A 23,053-nucleotide genomic window follows, 5' to 3' on the forward strand; every position below is an offset into this window, starting at 1 on the left:
GCACGACGAGAGAGGCATGGAACCGACCAATCTTTCCTCAGAGCCTCGGAAGTAACCAACCCTGTCATGCTTCCATTTCAGACTTCTGGCCTCCAGCAGTGTGATGAAATCAATTTCTGTTGTTTTAAGCCACCCAGTATGTGGTACTTTGTTATGGTGTCTCTAAGGAACTCAGTACACTCAAGGAAATAAGATGAACATGTTTCTGTTTATCCTTAAAAATTCCCACAAGACAGGGGACTTGTTTTCCTTTTCTGTTCTGAAAACTGGCATTTCTGCAATTTTATTCAAGTAGTGTCTACTTGATGTCACGGGAATTTATAAACCTGCGTCTGGTTAATGAAGTCTCCTGAAAATGTATGACTGTTTTGACCTTTGCAAAATCACCAGGGTCTTTCCTGATCCACAGAGGATTCACCAAGAAAGAATGACTCCTGTGCAGACACAAAAGACCACCAGAGAATTCAGCCTCTGCAGAATCCCCCCGGGTAGGAGGTGACCCACTGGCTCTCACCCTGGGGGTGTAAAGGACTCCTCTTTCTAGCCGCTGCTGTGTTGCCAGAGGTCCTCTGGGTCTGCTAATCCCACCTGCAGTCCCTGGCTTTCTCCTTCTCTGTTTATGATCCCAGCCTCTCTAGGAGAAAATCACCCTCTCTGTCCTGGAGAGATGGAGAGCACCAGCTGTCATCTGGGTTCTTAGCATCTCTCCTTCCTCATAGGCCTTCATCCACACTCTTACAGCCATGAGAGCTTCCTCCACCCCTCACCCCTCCTCCTCCCAAAGGTCACCAGACAGTGCCAGCTTCCTGCATAGTCTGCGGGCCCAGTCAAGCTGGGGACTGACCATCCTCAGGCCTCCTTGCCTGAATTCCAGAGATAACGAAGAACATTTCGTTCCTGAACCCACAAGGATTTCATATTTCTGGGAGGTGTTCCCTAGTTTGGAAAATTTGCTCCTCTTCTTTGTATCTGGCATGTTTCACTCTTCACACATGCTGGCTCCCACTTCTGGGAAGCTTTTCTGGGTTCCCCTGATGGATTAATCCATCACTCCCCACCCTCCCATCCACCCTTCCCTCCCTCCCTTCCTCCCTTTCCTTCCTTCCTTCCTCCCTCCCCTCCCCTGCCCCTGTCTTGTAAATAATCCTGTTGGTTCCTGTATCATAGTGAAATGTGACCGTATTAGAGCGTCTGTGTCCCTTAGCAGGTCATGACTCACTCCAAGCTGAGAACCGCATCTTTCTGTTGCCCACCATCTAGTGTTTAGCATGGTACCAGCAATATGGCAGATGGTCAGGAAGCAGGTCAACCACGCCATGTCAGGCAAAGACGAGTAAAAATAAACAACACGATGAGCTAGAATCAGCATGATACCTAGTTCATCAATAAATACATCTAAAAATTGAAAGAAGAGAAAATTCTGTAGAATCGATCTCTTTTCTTCCAACTTCACACTGATTGACTGGAAAACTGACTGCCATTACCCCGCTCGCCTGGCGTCCAGACTGTGACCCGACGGCACAGTTCCTCAAGGCCAGCAATTTCCCGCACTTGACCATTTTAAGCGTTTCCAAGTTCTTCAGCAGCTTCCCGACATACACGTGGGGAATTTACCTTCTGGTAGGAACGCGGTGACAAGGCACGCCACCCCCGCCACGATATTGCTGGCCGCGAAGGGGAGGCGCCGGCCAAAGCGCTCGATGGTCAGTAAGATCAAGAGCGCCCCGGGCAGTTCTGCCACTCCCGAGATGAAGAAGTCGAGGTAGAGGTTGCCGCCGATGATTCCCAGGCGCATGACCAGTCCTTGATACACCACTGCACTTGTGAACCTGCAGCGACACCGACAGACACCAGGGAGAGCAGGTGAGCGCCAGCCTGGCCTGCCTTGAAGGCAGCGCCGTGTGGCAAATGTGACAGCCGCTTTAAAACCCGTCACGGGTCAGACTTACCAAGCAAACATAAGTATGAGTGTGCATTTCCTCATCTGGGGAGTTCTCACCAGATCGAGAAAGGAGGGGTTACTAACTTCCTCGTCAGTAACGGTGACCTGGGCGAGAGAAGCAGATTTCAGGAGCAGAATGCAGCGAGAAACACCTGCAACCACACTGACTTACTAGCTAGGGTCAAAGCTGCAGAGTCCAGTGATCCCACTGAACTCCTGGGATGTTTCAGAACTACGTCCCAAACCTGAGCATGGAAAGCTTGCCCTCTGGCGTTCTGAGTAAGTCAAATGCACAGAGGTGAGGTTCCTTGATTGAGACTGTTCTCAGGATAATTACAGTACTTACGTTAAACAGCTCTGAGTCAACAAGGAAAAAAGGTGTGTTCTAAAGGAAGTCAGGGGGGCTGGGGAGATAGCTCAGTTGGTAGAGTGCTTGCCTTGAAAACACAAGGCCCTGGGTTCACTACCCAGCACCCAAAAAAGAAAAAAAGCCAGGTGTCCATTCATTACACTGAGGGAAGCGAGTTTAAACAATGGAACCCAATCAAGCGTTTTTTTATATATTAGATCATCGAGTCTTACTTTGACAAATGAAATAAGAAGCCCAAGAGCAAGCATCAAAGGCATTATTTTGCTTTCTTTTGTCATTTACTGGAATCTGGCATCTTTTTGATGCAGGAAAATTCGGCTCATCCAAGCAGATGGTATTGTCCTAACTCAATCCAGCGAATGGTACTTTGGCCTGCTGTATACGAGACTCTGCAAAGGAGACGAGCCAAGGAGCATGGCATCACTGGCCTCCAGTCCAGTCCGCCAAGGCCCAGCACGGTTCCTCACAGCGACCACTGCACCATGTTCCACTGGGGTGGACAGTCTACCTCTCCTGGGCGCTCTCTGCCCTCCCCAATCCTGCTCTTCTCCCTGCCCTGGAGTAAATGATGACCACCTCGGCTCCTCTGGTGGGTCTGGTCCTCTCTCCAGGAGTCTCGAGCTCTTGGGGGTGGGGCAGGGACTGCACTGTGGCACCAAGTGCCTGGTGCCCAACCCATGAGCTTAATGATGAAATCTGGAAGCAAGAAGCCAAGTGCCTGGGCCACAGGGCTCCCCCAGAGTACAGCCTTTTGTTTTTGTCCTTCTATTAAGCAAGAACCCAGGCTCCTGAAGACAAGGCCTCTCCTGTCTACGCAACTCCATCCGGCCCAGAAGGAATGTAAATCTATGCACATTTCCCTAAGACTTAATGTCTCTCTACCAGCAATCACAAGAATTTGACACAGAGCACAACCACACTGATGGAGCCCTGTCAATCGTTGTCAATGTGTCCACCAAAGCTTGATATCTGATGCTTGTTTGCTCTGGGAAAGTGTCACACATGCAGCAGAAGACTACTAGCGAATGGTACACCGAGTCACGTTCTCCCCTTCATCCTGCTGCATTTAAAACACTTTTAAATTGGGATGTGTCTTACAAATGAACTTAGAAGAAAGCAATGCATCAGCTTAATGAGCATGGGCTTTTCTTACTTGGTATATAAAATGATCGTCTTAAAATTGATGTCTTAGAGTAGACAAGACACAGTTGTTTCCATGAGGACACTTATGGAAGACTGCTAATGGATTCCACCATCCATTCTTTCCTTCTCTCTTGTAATAACAGAATCTGTGGAATTTAGCCAGGCACATGGCTGCTGGTTAGAGTCTTTTTCTAGCCTCTCTTTCAACTATGGTGGTTCTGGGACTAAGACCTCAACAATGAGTTGGTTGTGGACACCATGAACAGCGTTCTAAGTCTCATCCCTTGGAAATAGCTTGCCCTTCCTTTACAGTCTGCTGCCCGGGATGGAAGAAGATGCTGGTGAGCTTCAGCCATACAGTTGATTGCACATGATGGTGGAGCAACAAGATAAACGGAACCTGGATCCTGGGGACGTCACGGAACAGAGTTGGCTTACCAGAGCTGGCTACTCACCCCTTGGGACATGTTAGAGAGAAAAATACTTGTCCATGCTTTCCCCCCGATATATTTCTTTGGTATCTTGTTTAGCATTGAATTGACCTGGATCCTAACTATACAATGCCTACCAAAATATTCCTTAGCTGACCTTCTAAATGTTAAGATTCCAAAGAGGGATTTTTCTTTATCTACCTTTGCCTTTATTTCTTCAAAAATAAGGCAGAAATATTGATGTGGAAGATAAGAACTTGTGTATTACAACAATATATCATCATATGGTTTATTATCAAAATGCTTTCACAAAGAGTTTCTATTCATTGTCCACATGAAAATAGCTAATACCTAGAGAGTGTGTGACACTGGTTAGATACTCATTAAAGCCCTGTAAAGTTAATACTTTTATTAATCTGATTTTATAAATAAGAAAGCAAATCTTAGGACTGTAGAGATTAAATAGCAGAAAGGTGGCTGAGCCAGGATTCCAAACCAGGTAATTAGAGATCTCCCCAATTCTGACCCCACACAGCACTGACCGTAGAGGAAACTTTTATTCTACACATGTTCTTTCCGGTTGATGGTCAGTCATTTCTACATGCTTTTCAAGGATGACACTGTACACTTGACCAAAAAAAAAAAAAAAAAAAAAAAAGTCTTTAGTTCAAATACTGCTTTATAAAAAAAGTTGAATTCGACTAAAAGGATTTAGATAATTTAGATCTGACTCAAATCATTTAGATCTGGCAGATCCTGAAATTCAGGATTGAATCACCCACAACAGGATAGCTCTCCTCCATGGAGGGTCCGTGACTGACTTCTGTTGGCTCCCGTTTCTCACTTCCGGCTTTCCACGGCCCAGACCTGGCTCTGGGTGGTGAGTCCTGACTCTGCTCTTCTCTCTCAGGAGTCCCTGAGGGCATCGCTCATCTCCACCTTTGCACTGCTGTCCACCCAGCTCACACAGAGGTGACAATTATCTTTCAAAAGCACTATTCGTAATAATTTGATATGGGGTGTCTTCCATTTCTTCTTCAGTCTTATTTCCTGCCTACGGCTATGACTCTGTCTGCCAGATAAGACTCTGAACAAAGTCTCTTTCATTCAGGCCCAATGTCAACATCCTGGAGTGGAAGGGAAACAGCATGTCATGGATTTCACAGATAACGACATTCAAGTACCTTTGCAGATTTTTCAGTCCTTCGTGGTCTGTAACTCTCCCTTAGTGATACGATAAGAGAGTGTCTCTTGCTCTCATCTTTGCTCTGTAGATGTCACCTTTTCCTACCCAGATCTCTATTTATCACTGAGCACTGAGTTACAACGTCAGAAGGTGACGACAAGGCCATAGACTTCTTAAGGTTCAATTCAGACGACTGCTATTTTTTTTTTTCTTGCAAAGGGCCAGATGATATTTTGGTTTTTCAGGATATAAATGCTCTGTTGGCTGCTCAACTTTGCCAGTAGTGGGAAAGAAGCAGTCATGGATATAGATATACATTCATATATATATATATATATATATATATATATATGAATTCCAATAAAACGCTTACTTCCAAAGAAGGCTGCAAGCTAGTTCTGGCCTGCAGGCTGTTGTTTGCTGGAGGACCTTCCACAGGTGGACAATTGTTCCCACTAGGGAAGAAGCAACGGAGGCATAGGCAAGCTAAGAAGCTCACCAAGGAGGCCCCATGGACAGTAAGTGCATGAACCAGGAGGCTGATACCAAAGTCTGTGCTTCACTATGCTATATTGTGCCTTCAGTATATAGAAAATAATATTTATTTTATTGATGTTTTATCACTTCATTCATGGTTCTTATGAGATAGTGAGATTATGTTAGTCTTTTCCTTTGGGTTATAAATATTCTCTTAAAAAATAACACAAGTACTTTTGTAACAAAAAATAGATCACTTAAAAAGTGGATTTAAATTAAACAGTAGTGTACCTAAATGTTCATCAATATTATTCTCTGTATTATTGCCCTTTTCTCTTAGTAGAACTCACATCACACAACACACACACACACACACACACACACAATTCATTTTCTCAGGTGAGCTGACTCTGCTTCCTGGTTATCTAAGGATAATCCTATTCTCTGATTGGGCATCATCCCAATTTAAACCAACGATTTCTCATTGGGCATGTGACCCAATGTGGACCAATGAGAAAAGGATTCATGAGAAAGTCCTTCATTGCTCTTGAGTCAGAGCTTCCTGAGGGACCCTCCCAACTCCCACCTCAAGGGGACCAGTCCTAGGATGAAGCTGCTCTGTCAGCAGAGTGGACAGAGGAGAAGATGCAGACTTGATGAGATGGTTGAGAGACTCTGGTTAGGCCAACCCGGAACCCTGCTGTGACGGAATTCCAGACATAAGAGCCAGTGAATGCCCTTGTTGTCTTGGCCCATTTAAGTTGGTTTTCTGTCACTTCTTGCCAAAAGCAGAATTATATGAAGAATCCAGTCTAGAACAATGCTTTTTTAAAAAATAACTGAATATCTTAGTATCTTAATTTCCAATTCATTTTGCAAAAATGCTTGCTATTCGTCTCAACTTCAAACTTTTCATATTTGGAACGGAGCAGGTGCACGATCTCTGTTTTAACAAAGTATGAATTTACTGCTTCAATCTAATTCTCTACCAAAGGAAAATGAAATGCTGATAACAAGCAAAAGTAACTGAGAGGGATCCAGCCATCCTCCCTGTCCAGTGAATGAAAGGATTAAGAGTACTTCCAAGCAAGCAAGTATTTTGTTACATTTCAGAACAAATCCAGCTGGTCTTTGATTTACTAACATCTTCTCACAGTGACGCAGACATTTGAAAGATGACCCACTTTCTGGGTGTCCGGAGACCTGGAGAGACCAAAGCCGTGTCTTGGATGGAATTCACCAAGTTGCCTTGCCAGCTCCCGCTCGGTTTCGGCTGCAGCATTGTTCTTTTATGTAACTTCTCGCTCTACGACTGCACTTATTTTCTGTTGCCAAAGAGTCACCATCGGGTATAAAAGAACTGAAGAAATGCTACCCCAGCTTATTACATATATTTTTAAAATTCACTTTATGAAGATATGATCTACATACAATAAAATTCAGCCGTTTAAAGTGCACCCCTCAAGGCATTTTGGCAAGTGTGTAGACCCATGTGACCACGACCACATTTACGGTGGGGGACATTTCCATGACTCGTGATAGTTTCCTGGAGTCTCTGAAGTGAGTCCCTTCCACCCACCCTGGGTCATGGCAACCTCTGATCTGCATTCTGTCATGATGGTATTGCTTCTTCTAGAATTTCACAGCAATAAAACCGCCCGATCGTCTGTCTCCTGAGTCTCTCTTGGAGCTCTGTTTTGTTATACCTTGATACCATCTGAATGGGGCACACCACCTTCCATCTGCAGCGAAGGGAGCAGGGACGGCTCTCAGTAATATTTGTCTGTTTGGAGGCCGGTTGCCTAGTAATGCCACTCATCAGAAAAGGTGCTGCTGGAGTTCGGCTGCAGAGGCTGGCTTCGCTAAGGAACCCACGGAGCTGCACTGATCAGCTCATCTCTTCCATTGTCTTTTTATTCTGCCAAGATTTTGTTTTACACCAACAATGACGTGAGCGCTGCGTTTGGAGTACTTTATTCCTCTTCTCCCGACTGATTTAGCTGTCTTCAAGGTTCTTCTTGATGTCTTTCCGAAACATTTCTTCAAGTTGACATTCTAGTTTAAGTTGCCAAGGAAGAGAAAGGCATCACAAATAACCGTCTGTTACAAAGATGGTGTGCGGAGCTCCCCCAGAAGAGGACTGGTTTCAGGTAAAAATAAATTAAAAAAAAAAAAAAAAAAAGGGCTTGGGGCAGGGATGTAGTATTTTGCTCAGAATTTTTTTTTTAACTAGCATATTATTTAAACTGCATGAGCCTCAACCCTCACCCCAGTACCATGAAAATATTAATACTCCATCAGGTATTTTGAAGATTCGGTTAGATAATACACATGTATACACATGCCCCTGGCACACAGTAAGTGCTCAATAAAGGCTGTCAACACTAACATTTTTTTCTTCTTTTCTTCAGGAGCCATAGTGTTGTTAGTATAACTATTATTTTTTATAACATTTGGAAGATATTTACTTCTACATGATCTTTTTTGCAGAGTGCTGGAACACACAAGATGTGGACAGTAATCTGGCATGAGCCCCTTCATAAGGAATATATGCTTTTTTTTAAAAAAAAAAAAGATGAATTTCTGTTTATGTTCCAGTTTCTTAAATTCTTAAATATATCATATCGCTTTGGCAACAGCTATCTCCCAGGCTGAAGGTAAGGTAATTTTTCACAAATGTACACACAAGCAAGTGACACTCAGAGCCCTTGATACCCTGTCAGGAGCACCCAGATGCCTGCTAAGCATGCCTGGCCCAGACCTTGACACAGAATCTGCATTTTAACACCATCCCCAGGGGACTTGAAGGCAATGAGACAAAGAACCAGTACCCCAGTCGATCCTCTGCTGATGCCTGGGGCTGAATTCTTCCCTGGTTTGAGAAGAGATGCACGACCCCTGGTCAGTCCAAGTCCAGCCCCAGAGGGGCCAGGAGAGGTACCCAACTTTACAGAGCTCTAGCCAGCTTCTGGGTAGAAATGGCACCCCCTGGTACATTCATAAATGAGGACTTGCAAATCACCTGCAGGGCCGTGTGACTTTTGGAAAACCTCATTATACTTTTAAACAAGAGTAGATAAATATTTACCATGCAAGAGTTCAAGGAAATACTGCATTAGAATTATCATGAATGCTTATTAAAATAGTTTAAAATAAATTTAAGTCCCCAGGACCAACGCTGCTCAATAAAAATAAAATATGAGCCACACAAGTTAAGTTTAAATTTTCTAGGGTTGATTTCAATAAAGGTAAAAAGAAAGAGGCAAATTAATTTTAATGATGCTTCATTTAATCCAATCTATCCAAATACCATTTCCACATGTAATTCATATAAAGTTATTCATGAGGTCTCTCATGTTCTGATTTGGACAGCATCTCTGCAAACCATTGTGCAGTCGACTCTGACAGTCCATCTCGGTTCGGACTGGCCACGTTTCAGACTCTGGACTGTACCTGAGGACATGGGCTACCTCACTGCCCAGGGCAGGTCCAAACAAGCAGGGCCCAGGGGGTCCTCCGCAGAGGAGATCTTCCCTGAGTTCTGAGTGGCCTGGGGGAGGCCCTCCCTGGCTCAGTGTGGTTGGGCACGCTGCCCAGCACAGCAAGACAACCAAAGGGCCTCTATCTAAGAGGCCCCATTAGGGACCTAAGCACAGCCCCAGCGTTAGCAAACGGGCCGCAGCTGTGGGTCATGTGTTGAAACATTTCTTCTTTCCTTAAAAATAAAACTATTATTTGCGAAGGAGAGAGGAGACAAGAAGATAATTGCCATGAGTTCTAAAACTCTGACCCTGGAGATTGAGAATTTGGGGAGAAAACACCAAAACCTAGTGTCAGTGGGCTGAATTCGATACATTATTGAACTGGCCAGCAGCACCGATAGATGCCAACAATCATCATGGAGACAGAAGCGCTCTCAGTAAAAACTTCAAAAATGCCCAGTGTGGAGCCCTCCACTCCAGCAGCGCATTCAGATGGACACGATTCTCGGCCGTGAGTAGGCACAGGGAGGGCGTGCCAGACGCTGGGGGGCCGAGCGTTTTCTTTGAAGAAGGAGAAAAGGCTAGTGTGAGTGACTCAAGCCAAATCACGTGCCACGTCACAGTCACCACCACACACCTGTCCATCCAGTCTGCTTCCTGGTCTCCTGGTGCTTCAGAGTCACTGGTGTAAGAACACAGCTGTCAACGCACCCATATGCTCCCGCTCACTAGCTCCCGAGTCTGCTCCAGCCACCTGGGCGCCAGCAGGATCCAGGGGAGCTGGTCTAGTCAGATGCCTGGCAGGGTCCTTTGCCTGTGCCAGGGCACAGTGGGCTTTCCCTCAGGACTCTGGGAAGGAGCACCTTCCACCCAGGCCAGGGCAGGCAGGGCGAGTGACAGCGGGCACTAGTCATAGGATGCTCAGGGTCATGGTGATGGGTGCCAGTCAGTCCAGTATTCTCGGACAGCGAGCAGGTGGGGCTGCCGCCTGCTCTGCTCCTGCTTCTCCTCCCTGTAGCTCCTACAGAACTCAGTCCCCCAGCAGCGGGTCCCCCATGATGCCTGGTGAGCCCCGCCTGTGTGGTCCCCAGGCATCTCTTCCAGCAGGGTGGCTGGGGTGTACGTCTCCCTCTGGGCTCTGAGCTGGCCCCTGCCTCTGGCCTGTGCCCTTCAGTTGCTTCCATTTCCACTTGCTCCAGTGAGCTCCGGTGCCCTGGGCACAGTCCTTCTCTGTCCTCAGTGTCCCCAACCACAGTGGATTCTCTGACTAGGAAAAGGGTCTTTGCATATGTTTCCATGGGAACTTTCAAAAATGAATTTGCATTTTGGCCAAATTATTTTTCAGCAGGTATAAAAGGGGAATCTTCTCCTTCACAGTAATAATACAAACTAGAAAGTATGTCTCAAATTGAATCCTGTATTCCCAGTCATCTTTTTTTTTTTCTTTGAAAGGAGATCTGGAATAGTCATTAGCATTGTTTGCCAAATATTTTTGATTCCTTCCTCCTTCTCCACCCTGTCAAACGGTGGTTGACGGTAAGATTGCTCTCCTGGGTCTCTTGCAATTGGATGGGACTGCCTCCCCAAATCTGCCAAAGACTCACCAACATTTAATTGCTGAAGCAAGACCTGCTAAAATCTGTCCTTTCCTGAATGGCCCCTGCTGCAAGGTCAGCCTGGACTAAAGTTGACAGAGAAGCCCCTGTGAACTTGTGTGGCATACCAAAAATCCATGCTTCACTGTGGGTAGCATTCATTACACACCGAACTGAGCCCATCTGAGGAAGAGTCTGTGAACTTAAGTTAGGGAAGAAAAGAACCCTTAACTATTGTCCACATCTTCTTCTTGATAGGAATTTATTGTGCTAAGAACTAAATTTCTGTTTTTTAAAGTAAAAGAAGACCAGTTGATTTAAATTTTTAAAAATGGAGATTTTGTTAGAATTTTGTTTGCTTCTTAAAATCAGTGTCCTTGTCATATAATCACACCATTAAAACTCCTAAAGAGAAATGAGGACTACTGCCTTTCTACTTTATTTTCAATTAACAGGCACTACTCAGTTTATCACAGAAAAAATCCAGAAAAGTGTATCTCTGAAGCAGAAAAAACCTGGGCAGAACTGTCACCCCATTGAAGACTTTTAGCTACAAGTTGTGCCTCTGCTTGGTTATAAAAAAAAAGTCAACAACTTAAATTTCAGTTCCTGAGTAGATCTAATAAAAGAATTAAGGAGGGGGCTAAAATGTCACAGTCTCTTTTAACATTTTTGAAATGGACTCATGCACATTATCCACTTTTGAGGGGTACGCAGGGTGAACGTTACTCATTTCTTAAAAGAACAGCAATTCTAAAAGAAATACTTGGGTATGTGGGCGGGGGGGGGCAGATCATCGTCCTTCTGCCTTGGCGTGATGGATGTTCAGGCTCTGCAAAGTACTTCTGTAGAATTTTAGGGATGAAGAGTTAGAGAACACGGTTTAGAATAAGAAAATGTGCTTTAGAGAGTGATTAGTTTGGGAGACCTTTCCTAACACAAATGTACCCATCCCTCAAGCCCTGCTGTGGCCTGTGTGCTCCTGAGGTCTGGGTGCTGTGGCTCATCTCCTTCTGCTGCTGTGTGCAGCTCCCATCAAGTGCCATTCCCACCGTACTCACGAGAGCCTGCAGCTTGGAAGTGTGCTTGAGGCCTGATCATGGAATCTGAAAAGCATCAGGAGGGTTACTGCGCGAACTAGTTCAGACTCAGAAGTGGGAACCTGGCAAAAGATGCTGCTGCACATTAGCTGGAGCTCGGACAACTGGCTGGAACAGAGGCAAGAGTGGCAGCTTGGGGACTGCTCCGTGCAGACAGCCATGGTTAACTGTACCTACAGTCAGACATCCGTGGTTAACTGCACCTACAGCCAGATAGCCAAGGTTAACTGTACCTACAGCCAGAGAGCCATGGTTAACTGCACCTTCAGCCAGAGAGCCAAGGTTAACCGTACCTATGACCAGAGAGCCAAGCTTAACTGCACCTACAGCCAGAGAGGTATGGTTAACCGCACCTACAGCCAGAGAGGCATGGTTAACTGCACCTACAGCCAGAGAGGCATGGTTAACTGCACCTACAGCCAGAGGCATGATTAACTGCACCTACAGCCAGAGAGGCATGGTTAACTGCACCTACAGCCAGATAGCCAAGGTTAACTGCACCTACAGCCAGAGAGGCATGGTTAACCGCACCTACAGCCAGAGAGGCATGGTTAACTGCACCTACGGCCAGAGGCATGATTAACTGCACCTACAGCCAGAGAGGCATGGTTAACTGCACCTACAGCCAGAGAGCCATGGTTAACTGCACCTATGGCCAGAGAGCCAAGGTTAACTGCACCTACAGCCAGAGAGCCATGGTTAACTGCACCTATGGCCAGAGAGCCAAGGTTAACTGCACCTACAGCCAGAGAGGCATGGTTAACTGCACCTATGGCCAGAGAGCCAAGGTTAACTGCACCTACAGCCAGACAGCCAAGGTTAACTGCACCTACAGCCAAGGACAAACAAAACAATAAGCAAAATAACCTCATGTGGACTCACTCAGAGGGCATCTTGGATGGCCTCTGTTTTCAGCGTTTCCACATTGGACAGATACCCACAAGGTTCCTTCCAAATGTGGCTCAGAAAGACCTTAGATTCAGCTGGGAACATTGAGACATTTTCCAAAGAAGGTCGGGCTTAGCTGAGGAGTTGTAGACTGGTTTCCGCCCTCCTCAACGCACATCACGATGCTTCGGCGACTCGTGGAGCTCCCGGGTGGCCCCCTTTTCTGAAGGCTCTTGACTTATAGAAACTTTCCTGCATAGGGTGACTTATTGTCCACTGGCCTGTTCTGTGCTATTTAAGCAGAATGTCCGTTAGAGAAAGACGAGATGCTTTTATGTGCCAGCCATGAGCAGGTGGCCCACGCCGCCCCTGAAATTCCAAATCTGAACCCTGCTGGGTGAGCGCAATCCTGTCACTCATCTCCTGTAACGTGTGCTAATGTTACGCTGTGCTCACTGCTCACTCTGACTTTGAGCTATGACTTGATCTATTCTATTCCAACAAATATATAGATCAGTTTCCATAATAATAGCTGTGCTGACCTAGATTTCAACTCAAATGGCTTTCTAATTATACATGAAATAACCACAATTAAAATAGAGATGCGATCCTTTTTTCAACTTCAAAGGGGTGGAAACATTTACATTTAGTTCTGTTAAAAGTATCTATAAGATGAAAGAAGTATAAGATGAAAAAGTATCTATAAGATAAAAGTATCTATAAGCTGAAGAACTATTGTGAGTAGGGGGGTGACTGAAAACAGGTCAAAAGGAGGGAAGAGAAAAGTAAAAGCAACCACAGACACTGGAGGAAATAGCCCGCATTCCAAATGCACGTGGAGAGACATTTTTGAAAGTGAACGTTACACAAGGTTATTTAAAAAATAGCTGCGTTTAGTGGATAGAAGGATGAGCACGTGAAGCTAAATTACTGTGCCGCGTGTCTCAACGTCCCTTTGTTTCTGGAACAATCTCACGTCAGTTACATTAAGATGAATTTTCTAGATATGTGGTGACCAAAGAATGTGATTCAGCTTTTAATGTGAAAAATCTTTTCATTGCAACACTTAATAATAATTAAACTGCGGGACTTGAGAAGCTGGTTCTTTTTAGATAACCAAGTATACCAAGCCACTATCAGCGCTGTGGAAAGAAAGGCTATAAGCAGCCCTACATGAAGTAGTTGCTGTGCTGCACTCAGTTGACATCAAAAGGTCTGTCCCCTGCTAATTCTAAATCAGCCAGAATAAACAGAGAGCACGGTGCCCTGAACGGTGGAACTCACGCTTCGTGCTCAGCAGGCTCCGTCCAGGCCAGGCCTCTGAGAGCGGTGCTGAAGCTGGGTGCTGCCCACACTAATCAGAACGCTTAGTCGAGCTGAGTACTCATTCAACAGGCTTTCCCTGGTCTCCTTCAAGATCTCAGCTGAGGGGTGTAAGCAGGAAAACAGAACAAAGATCAGCCTTCATGAGAGAGGGAAGCAATCGGGAACCACGCCCCTCAACTCTTCCTTCTTGGCTGGAGAGGTCAGGGAAGGATCAGAATATAACGGTCTCAAGTTTACAGAACGGAATGGAAAAAATGGAGGGATTCCATAAGTTGTAAAGAATTTTCTGTTTGAAGAAAGTTTGAAGAGCCCCCTTAGGTTTCCACCTGAGCAAAGAATACCTGGGGCTCTGAAAGCACCTGTCATGAAGTTGAAGGGATGAGACCAACTTCATCTGTGCTTACAGAGCAGCGATTCTGGTCCTTTTTGAGTATGAGCACTTCTGGTTAATGTTGAAAAAGGTTAAGGCTGACCTCAGTAGGAATGGTGCTTTCAGTTTCTGTTCATTGAGACTACATAACGACACAGATTACCTAAGATTCACCCTTCAACTCATTCGTAGGGATACTGCGTTGGCTTTATCCAAGACACATGAATTCATTCTGCAGACGAGGCTTGACTGCAAATGGTTTGTGGACTTTTGCAATAACTCCATGGCCCCCGAGGACCTGAGGCCACTGGGACAGATCAGCCATGTGATTCTTCCATCAACTCTGGAACTGAGGTAGAGCTGCCAGGAGACAGGAGTGTGGGAACGAGAAGCTGCAATCTGCTGGCCCAGGGCTCCCTTTCTGGTACCCTCCGTGCTCATCGGGGGTAGGTGATGATGTTTTGCTGTCACATGAAAGGTTGTCCAGCAGAAAAGTGTCCTTCGTCCTGGTCATTTTTCCTAACATTCCCTAGATTCTTCTGCAACTGACATAGAGGCCTCTACTCTGTAGGGCTTCCTGCAGTCAAACCTCTTGTAGGAGGTGCATTGAGAATATGGAGAGGGAAGACTTCTCCTACAGTTTCCCTTTCTCCATGCATGTTAAATTTTATTTCCTTCTCTCCAACAGCAAACAGCACAGGTCTATGCTGTTTGTTTCAAACTGAGTGGTCCAGCCATCCAGTCCTGTTTGTGTGAGCAGCTGGGACCATCACCAGCCCCCACATGAAGATATGTTCCCATGCCAAACGATCCAGATGTTCTTCACTCAGCCATATGGTAGAGAGATCTTGATTTTAATCCTTTGTCAGGAAGACAGGATTTATCCCATCCTCCTGATGGGATCTGCAAAGACTACAGTGCTTTCTCCCGTACTGGACAGTGCAACTTCCTCCTGTTTTACCTACTCAGAAGGGGCACATCTGTGCATCCAGCATTCAGTCAGCTCTGGGGAACTTAAACAGGCTTCACCTGCTGCAGATCTTAGGATGATTTCATGAAGAAAAGGAATTGTCCTGATGGGTCAAAGATCAAGTAAGCAGTGCCGACATGGTAATGGCAGCTCTGGATTATAAATGATACTGGGCCTGTGCCAGGGGCCAGCGCAGGGCCCGGGCCGGGCAGGGCTATTGAAGTTGTGCTCATTATTGCCTCCACTGAGGAAGGCATCCACAGAGAGTGCATTTTCTCATTTACTCACGGTAGGGAAGCACCGGAATTTGGATCACAGAAACCGGTTTGCCAAAAACACAAGAACGGGTCAAATGGCAAAGAAACAAAACACTCAAAAAAGCTGACCATCTTTCTCTGTCTCATAACTGGAGAATGAAGATTCAAAGGAGGCATTAGAGGGTCGTTCCCTTGGCAAACACTCAAAACAGAAAAAGAAACAGCAAATTTGAACTTGTTCCTCTATTCTATTAGAAAGAAACCCAGAATTAGAATAATTGAATTAGGCACATTCACAATCCCCACAAGAGAGCATCCAACACAAATCAGCCACAAGCCCATGGCTGATTCATTATTTTGATATTTTAATTTGTTTGTGTCATAGCACCAGGGCTTGGATGCTTCTCTGCACACAGAGGGGTGTTGGGTTGGAAAGGATTCTCGTTCCTCAAGGGCAAGGGGAAGGTCAATTATTGATCAGGGAAAAGGGAAGCCCACTGATTGCATAGCTAGTGGCTGACAGGGTGGCTCTAAATGTCACTGCATGAAGTGTGGAACTCCTCTCCCATTCCAGAGCCCGTGCAGACCTGCCTGTGAGGTTTTTCTGGATGCTCAATAGCAGGGAGAGCAGAGGAAGCAGGAGCAGGGAGCGCTCTGGCTCTGAGCCCCATGGAGCAGTGGGCTAGATCCCCAAGCACAGAGGCCAGCTGGTGAGTGGGACACTCAGATCTTTCTGGGCTGGTGTCACTGCCTGGGGCCTGGGACTCGCCTGGAGAATAAGCTCTGGGCAGCAGCAGCGATCTCAGGAAAAGGCAGGAATTGTCATCAGAGGGTGTCAGCATCTTTCTCCAGGACACCTTCTGAGGAGGGAGCAGGCAGGAACTCAGCAGGGGCCTGGAGTCCCAGTCAGATGGTTTAGGATTCAGGACCAGAGAGAGAACGATAGCAGCAATGAGGCATTGGCAAAGGGGCCGAGGAGGCCAGGAAGCCTGGCAGGCACGCGGGCTCGCCAGCTGGCGCCAGATGCTGGGAGTGGTCTAACGAATTCATTCCAGGTCCTGTCCCCGTCCAGCCAGGAATCCCAGAGTTTTCTCAGGGCCGTGGAGAGGACTGGGGAGGGGCTGTGAAGTCCGCAAGTGTAAATCTTTGGCACCTTCCTCTGAGCATAGCTGGGAAGGCGAGCACTGAGCTACGGGGTGACCGACAACCACCCACTGCCCGAGACGCCCTTGGTGCTGGCTTGGAAACGCCCACGTTCCAGGAACAGCCCCAGTCCTGGGCCAGCGGGTCAGGTGGTCCCCCGACTAGACCCCACCTGAGTTGTCTTGGGTTTTCTTAATACACTGCCTCTTCAGGCTGTGTCATCACACACCAGGACTGGCAGATGCAATTGTTGGTGCACCTGGGGTTCCTAGGTCCCCAGTGCTCAGCCTTCCCCTCTGTAGGGAATACTGGGAGGGGTATTACTCAAGTTTTAACCGGCAGGAAAAAGAAATGGCAAGAGTTTGACAAAGGTATGACCCAGCTCTTGCAGCAGGGAACTTGTGCTTGAGTGGCAGAGGGGCCCGTCTGCCACGGTTCCTTGTTCAAAATGCTGCTTTTTGGCGGGTGTCCTGAGAGTCAGCCTCGCCCGCTCCCAGACTGTACTCTCATCTTTATGGCACGTGCCATTCGCATTTCCAATTCAATTAAATCCATATGATGCTCTTGGTCCCCCTCCTCCCTAGCATTTGAACAGGCTGAACAGGAGCCTGCTGGTCTGGAAGCTGTGAGGGGGAATTTCCTTCCCCGAAAGAAACGTCTTGATTACCAAGCTTGGGAAAGGAAGTCAACATCCTTAATATACTTGGATATTACAGTTTATCAGTACAACTGTTTGACTATTTCATTGTAGCATAATGTTTCCCCATTTTATGCAAATGTAGTCTTATTTTCTAAAAGTTATGGGCATGGAAACTAAGAAATACATTTAAATATAGTCCATTCGTAGAACTCAGGTTATTTCCAAAACATTAATTTTTGGCTACAAAGGTGCATTTTGAGTTGGGCTTATCAAGTGTCCTGACATTCTCAGCATTCAAGAATGTTCTAGATTTAATCGAGTGTGATGGTATGCATACAGAGTTACCATTTTCATGATCATTTTAGGGATAAGGGCTCTGTTAGTAGAACTGGCACCATTGACTCTGTGAAGTGGAAGAATGCAGACCTAGCGCTGGATGTTTCCAGTGACTGCCTTTCTAGTACCCTTCATCATTTTCGAGGGTCCTAGCATTCTTGTTTTTGACATGGGACTGGCCTCGAGACCCCTCAGGCCTACCCTGGGCCTTACTCGTTTTCTCTGAATCTTGTGAGCTACATCCCAGGCAGACAGTTTTCCAATCTCAAATCTGAGCTAACAATTAAACACAAGTTGACGAGGCACAGTAATGGGACTGGAATACCACACAGCCCATGTCAGCTCCAAGAAAGTCAGAATCATGATGTGGTTCCTATTTTCAAAGAACAAAAATTACATTTACAAAATGTCCCTTTGTATGCCACTTTTTAATTTCACTTTATTTTTTGAAATGCCTGGAATGAAACCCAGGGCCCAGAGCATGCTGGGCAAGCACTCTACTACTGAGTTATATCCCCCACCCCTGAAAATCCCCCTTCAAAAGGAAGTGTCAGAAGCAGATATCCCCAAAGCTGGAAAGTCCCTTCCTGCATCAATGATAGTGTTTATGTGACTGTTCACTAAAATATAGAATAGGGGGTAGCTATCAAGAGTTACAAGTCTCTCTACTGAGGTAATCTAAAAATAAACCTAGTACTTTCTAAGGAGGTTTAATCTTTCATATTTTGGAAATTATCAAAGGTGGGATCACTTGTATTAATAATGGGCTGATAGGAGTCCCTCTGGGGTCAGAAAGCTCACATGTCCATTCCCAATATGCCCTAAACGTACTGCCATGTTCTCTGAGTGAGCACATATTGACAAAATGGCTGGAATTCGGTTTTAATAATCTCTAGATCAGCCACGAGCAATGAACTGCACAGTCAAATCACAAAACAAGGAAGTCGTAATCAAAACTTATGGGCTTATTGGTCCAGCATGGCATCTAAATATCATTAACCAATATGGACGTATTCAGTCCGTGGTGTCAGAGGCTCATTGTTAGCTAGAGTTCTCTATGAGCATCTCCCATACGGTGAGGGGTATTATGGGTGTGTGGGGAGGCTAGTATGGGATTTTTAGGATAAAGGTCTTTAAAATCCTTGAACAAAAAAATGAAACAAAAAAATGCAGCCACAGTTGTTACCTATGGGTTTGCAGAGTTCAGTTCAGCACAGTGACCCTGCTGGCCAGTCAGGGTGAGTCAGTATCGATATGTAAGGCTGCATAAGAACCATGAGTCTTACCAGCATAAAATGTGAACTTACAGCTCACATTTGTGGGTGGGCTGGAGACTGCTGATTTAGGTTTGGGGACTCTGCTGGAGTGTCTTCCAATTCTCTCAATATCCTCTGAGGCAGTAGGTCGGCTGCAGTACAGACAAGGCCTGGCCACACAAGTGCACATAAGCCTTGACTGCACCACATCTGGTGACCTACCACCAGCCAAAGCACACTGAATGGCCAGTGTCAGAGCATATCCCACTTACCAGGAGGTCAAAGCAATTTACACTGCCATAACCACCATCAAGGGGACCCAGAAGTATTTTCACTCCATGGAAATGAGGGGGAGCATGGTACTATTTCCAAACAGACATCTACCTCAATCACATGACTTCTGGATAACCAAAAAGAAGTATGTCGACTCAGACGCTGGCAACTGAATCAGCACTATTAAGATCAACTGCGTTAGTTAGCTTTGCATGTATAGATACCCCCAATCTCCACAGCACACCAAGACACCTTTACCCACTGTGGTTTACTCAGGAAAGTCTTGCTCCATCTGGCAATGACCTGCAGCTGCTGTGCCTCTGTACCAAGCTGCAGCTTGCTCATCTGGAGACTCAGGCTGACAAACAGCACCCATTTGGGGTATGCTGTTCTTGTGGAAAGCTTTGTCCTGAATTGGACAAAGCCCAATCAAGTAAGGTGGCCAAGTCTGACACGAGGTGGGAAGTGTCTTACCTAGGGAGAGGCATTGTGTCATCCTCTTACAGAGAGCGTGTGAACAATTGGGAACATTAATACAATGTCTCACAGATAACCTCACTTTGTGATAAGAAAAGTTATCAAGAAAAAAACACCACTTACAGAATGACCGAGTCTACTATTATCAAAAAAAAGTGTAGACACTCAAATACTTGCCCATTCTTTCTCTACCCATGAGCATTCAGTACCTGGGGCAGTGGCTTATTCTGAGATAAGTGCTGTTGTTCAATACCCACACACACATCATCCACCCATGCTGAGAACGATTACATGTCTATCATGTAAAAGTGGAAAGCTGAACTGAGTCATTAGGGACCAGGTGTAGGGCAAGAGACAACATGCTACAAGTGAGAGGTAGGAAGTAATTCAAACTGATACCAAGGGAAAATCTCAGTTACCAGAACATGCAAGAACTTCTGAGCAAAACAGGTGTGGCTAGGCAATCTTCTTCATCCATGAGCTCTGTGACCAATGGGGATGGCTGCGGCTGCTCCAGAACACATTGCGGGACCCTGCAGCGCCTATGCTGTAACTCGCGCAAAAAACTTGCTTTTTACTTTTAAATATGCATAAAAATTATAGTATACAAATGCTCAAAGGCTGAGAATCCTCAGCCTAGCTGTCTAAGCTACTCCTCCTTCTGTGTTGGGTAGCTACCCGCTGTTTAAAATCCTGTGCATACTTGGCTTTCCTCTAATTTCTATGAAACTTCTTCTGATCTCAAACCACTTGCCTGCTGTCATTAGTTTTGATTTCTGGACTCGACTTCTCTGTGGGTAATTGTTACAAGGTTGGTATACGCAGGGAGCCTGACACCTGATCACCTGTATTTTAGCCTGTTGGCTCTCCTCAGCAAGCCAAGGGCTGGTTGTGAACTTTGGCATATGGAATTCTAGGGACCACTGGGACAGAGGGACAGTTTGTCCACCATGATATGAGCAAATCCATGAGATGTAACTGAGATGATCTGCAGAACAACCAATCCACAGAATAATCCACCTTGCTGAATGTTAGAATCAAATCCATGATAGCTATTTCCTCCATTTCTTCCTTCCATTACTAAGCTTTGGACATTGGTGAAATCCTAGTTTATAGTGGATTTAGGTTATCATCTGGAAATGAGTGCCTCCTTGGATAGTTTTAAGCTAGGTCCTCAGGATCCCCTAAAATGTACCGGGCCCTCTGGTGCCAGCAACAGAACCAGTTGGACTTGGCAGGTGGCCAAGGCACTTTTGAGGACTGGAGAGGACAGAGATGCCAAACCTCCTCAGGCTGCTTTAAATTCTATGATTCTTTCAAATCCATTCCAACTTTCTCCATTCCCTATGATAAGCATCCTGAATGAGGTGGAATTGGAGAGATCTTGAAAGACAGGGCATTTTACACAATGGTAACTTCTAAGAGTCAGGATTTACTGAGAAGAGTCTCTGGAAAATAGGAGAGTGCTGGGCAGCTATCCTTGGGTCCGGATGTCCTTGGGATTATAGCCAGAGCGCCAGATGCAAGCCAGTGCTGAAGTGTGCGTAAACGTATGATTTCAAGGCAATCCTAACATTGACACAGACAATATTTGTCTGAGTCTCTGAAATATGAGTAATCGATACAGGTCATGCTTATCATTGCACAAAAACCATGATAGTATCTTTCTTTTGATTTTGGTGTTGGAGTTTAAGTAAAATGCCTGTACGCTGGTCACTATTTCTGAGTTATTGTAAGGGTATTTTGTGTATTATTATCCCTTAGGGGAATATGTGGAACTTAGAGAACTGTGGTCAGGTCTCTGATGTGACTGAATTCAGTTATTTGAACGGGCGTTTTACACTGAAAATTCCAATCCTTCCTTTTTGAAGACAACACATTGCTTTTCTGTTTATGTTGTGCAATTAAAAAGTTCAGAAATGGACAGCTTTAGTTTGGAGACATTTGTTTCAAAAACCAAAGTACTCTTGAAGAAATAGGTGGTTGCTAGTGCAAGACTAGGACTTACAAGATGGACCTGGAAAATCTCACCGCACTGAGAGAGTAGAAAGAGTTCACAAAGTATCAGAGGGGTGGCAGGACTCAGGAGCCAACACAAATAAGCTTAGCCTGCCCAAAGATGGGCAATTTGAGCATTAATAAGATCACTACCAAAACAACTGCAAATGTATTATATACGTTTAAATCCAGGAATTTATAAAAAAAAAAAAAACCACACAATTCTTTGAATACCTTTGGACATAGGTGATCAATTCAATCTTTTGAAAAGTGAGAAAAGTAAGAAAGAATTACTTGCACATGCGTCCTTGCTTTCCTGGATGAACTCTCAGGTAACTAAGAGTTGATAAGAAAATTAGGTCTGAGTAGTCCAGAAATACCTGAAGAAATCATGACAAAATAGGAATACTGCCATCCTCCAGCCTCTGATGAGCTCATCCATCCAGGCGGTGATTGGCAATGGCAGTGACATCCGCAAAGAAAAGACTTGCGAGACCTGAGGTATCTCCAACGGAAATGCGCTGATCCTTTAGGAAGCAGCCTCGTCAGAAACACCCAACCCGATCAAACACTAGCTCTAACCACCAACTCACAGGGGAAGACAGGACCATGTTAGCAGATCCTAAGGGATGTAACCAACAAAATTGAGCTTGAAGAAAACTCTATAGAAATCCACACACTCCCTCCCCTGATTCTTCACGCTCAACAGAAAAAGAGCAGGAACCTATGGATTCAAGAAACTGAAGAAACTCGTAATATCTAAACTTCATGAGGAGCCCAAGGCAACAAGGAATCTGTAAGACAATCAGGGAATGGCAACACTGCAGTATTTGACAGTAAGGAATTCTGGGTGATTCGCTCCGAGAACAATGGCGTTGTGGTTGTCTTTGTGTTTCACACGCCACGGCCCTCCCGGCTGCTCTCCCCACAGCTGTCAGGACTCAGCCGGATCACAGTTCTGACGCTTGTGTTGAAATCTGAGAGTCAAACTGAAATACCTTGCTGCTCACTCAGTATTGTCCTGAGGATGGCATCCACGTCCTCCCAGGATTAGGTGAACGTGTGCATTGCTATGTTAGAGGAAAACATCACAAGCGGATGTGCCAGGATGTCTAGAATATGCTTCTGAATCAGGGGTGGAAGAGGAGGTGGCATAGGAACACAGAATTGGTTGGGAGCTGGAAACTGCTGGATCTGGGTGGGGGAGATTTGTTAAACTGTGTTCTCTATTTCTTAAAGTTTGAAAATTTACATGTTAAAATTTTTTAAAGAAAAAATAAGTAGAAAGTGAAAACTCACTGGAATAACAAAAACAGATAAACATCCAACAAAACCCAACACTTAGTTTTAGTAGCAAAATGCCAACAGCGGCAGCAAGGGAGCTAGAGCGAAC

The 23,053-nt window shown here is 45.5% G+C and overlaps 1 protein-coding gene across 1 annotated transcript in view; it reads right to left on the reverse strand.

The window, feature by feature from the left end:
* The window catches only part of SLC22A3 (solute carrier family 22 member 3), a 91,908-nt gene that overhangs the window by 14,142 nt on the left and 54,713 nt on the right, over positions 1-23,053 (reverse strand). Inside the window, exons 6-7 of the mRNA XM_079146593.1 lie at positions 1,950-2,047; positions 1,615-1,829 (exon numbers count right to left, since the gene is read on the reverse strand). Of these exons, the coding sequence (XP_079002719.1) occupies positions 1,615-1,829; positions 1,950-2,047 (313 nt within the window). The remainder of the gene's footprint in view (positions 1-1,614; positions 1,830-1,949; positions 2,048-23,053) is intronic.

Source organism: Sciurus vulgaris (assembly GCF_902686455.1).
Source record: "Sciurus vulgaris genome assembly, chromosome: 7".
NCBI classification, from domain to species: domain Eukaryota; kingdom Metazoa; phylum Chordata; class Mammalia; order Rodentia; family Sciuridae; genus Sciurus; species Sciurus vulgaris.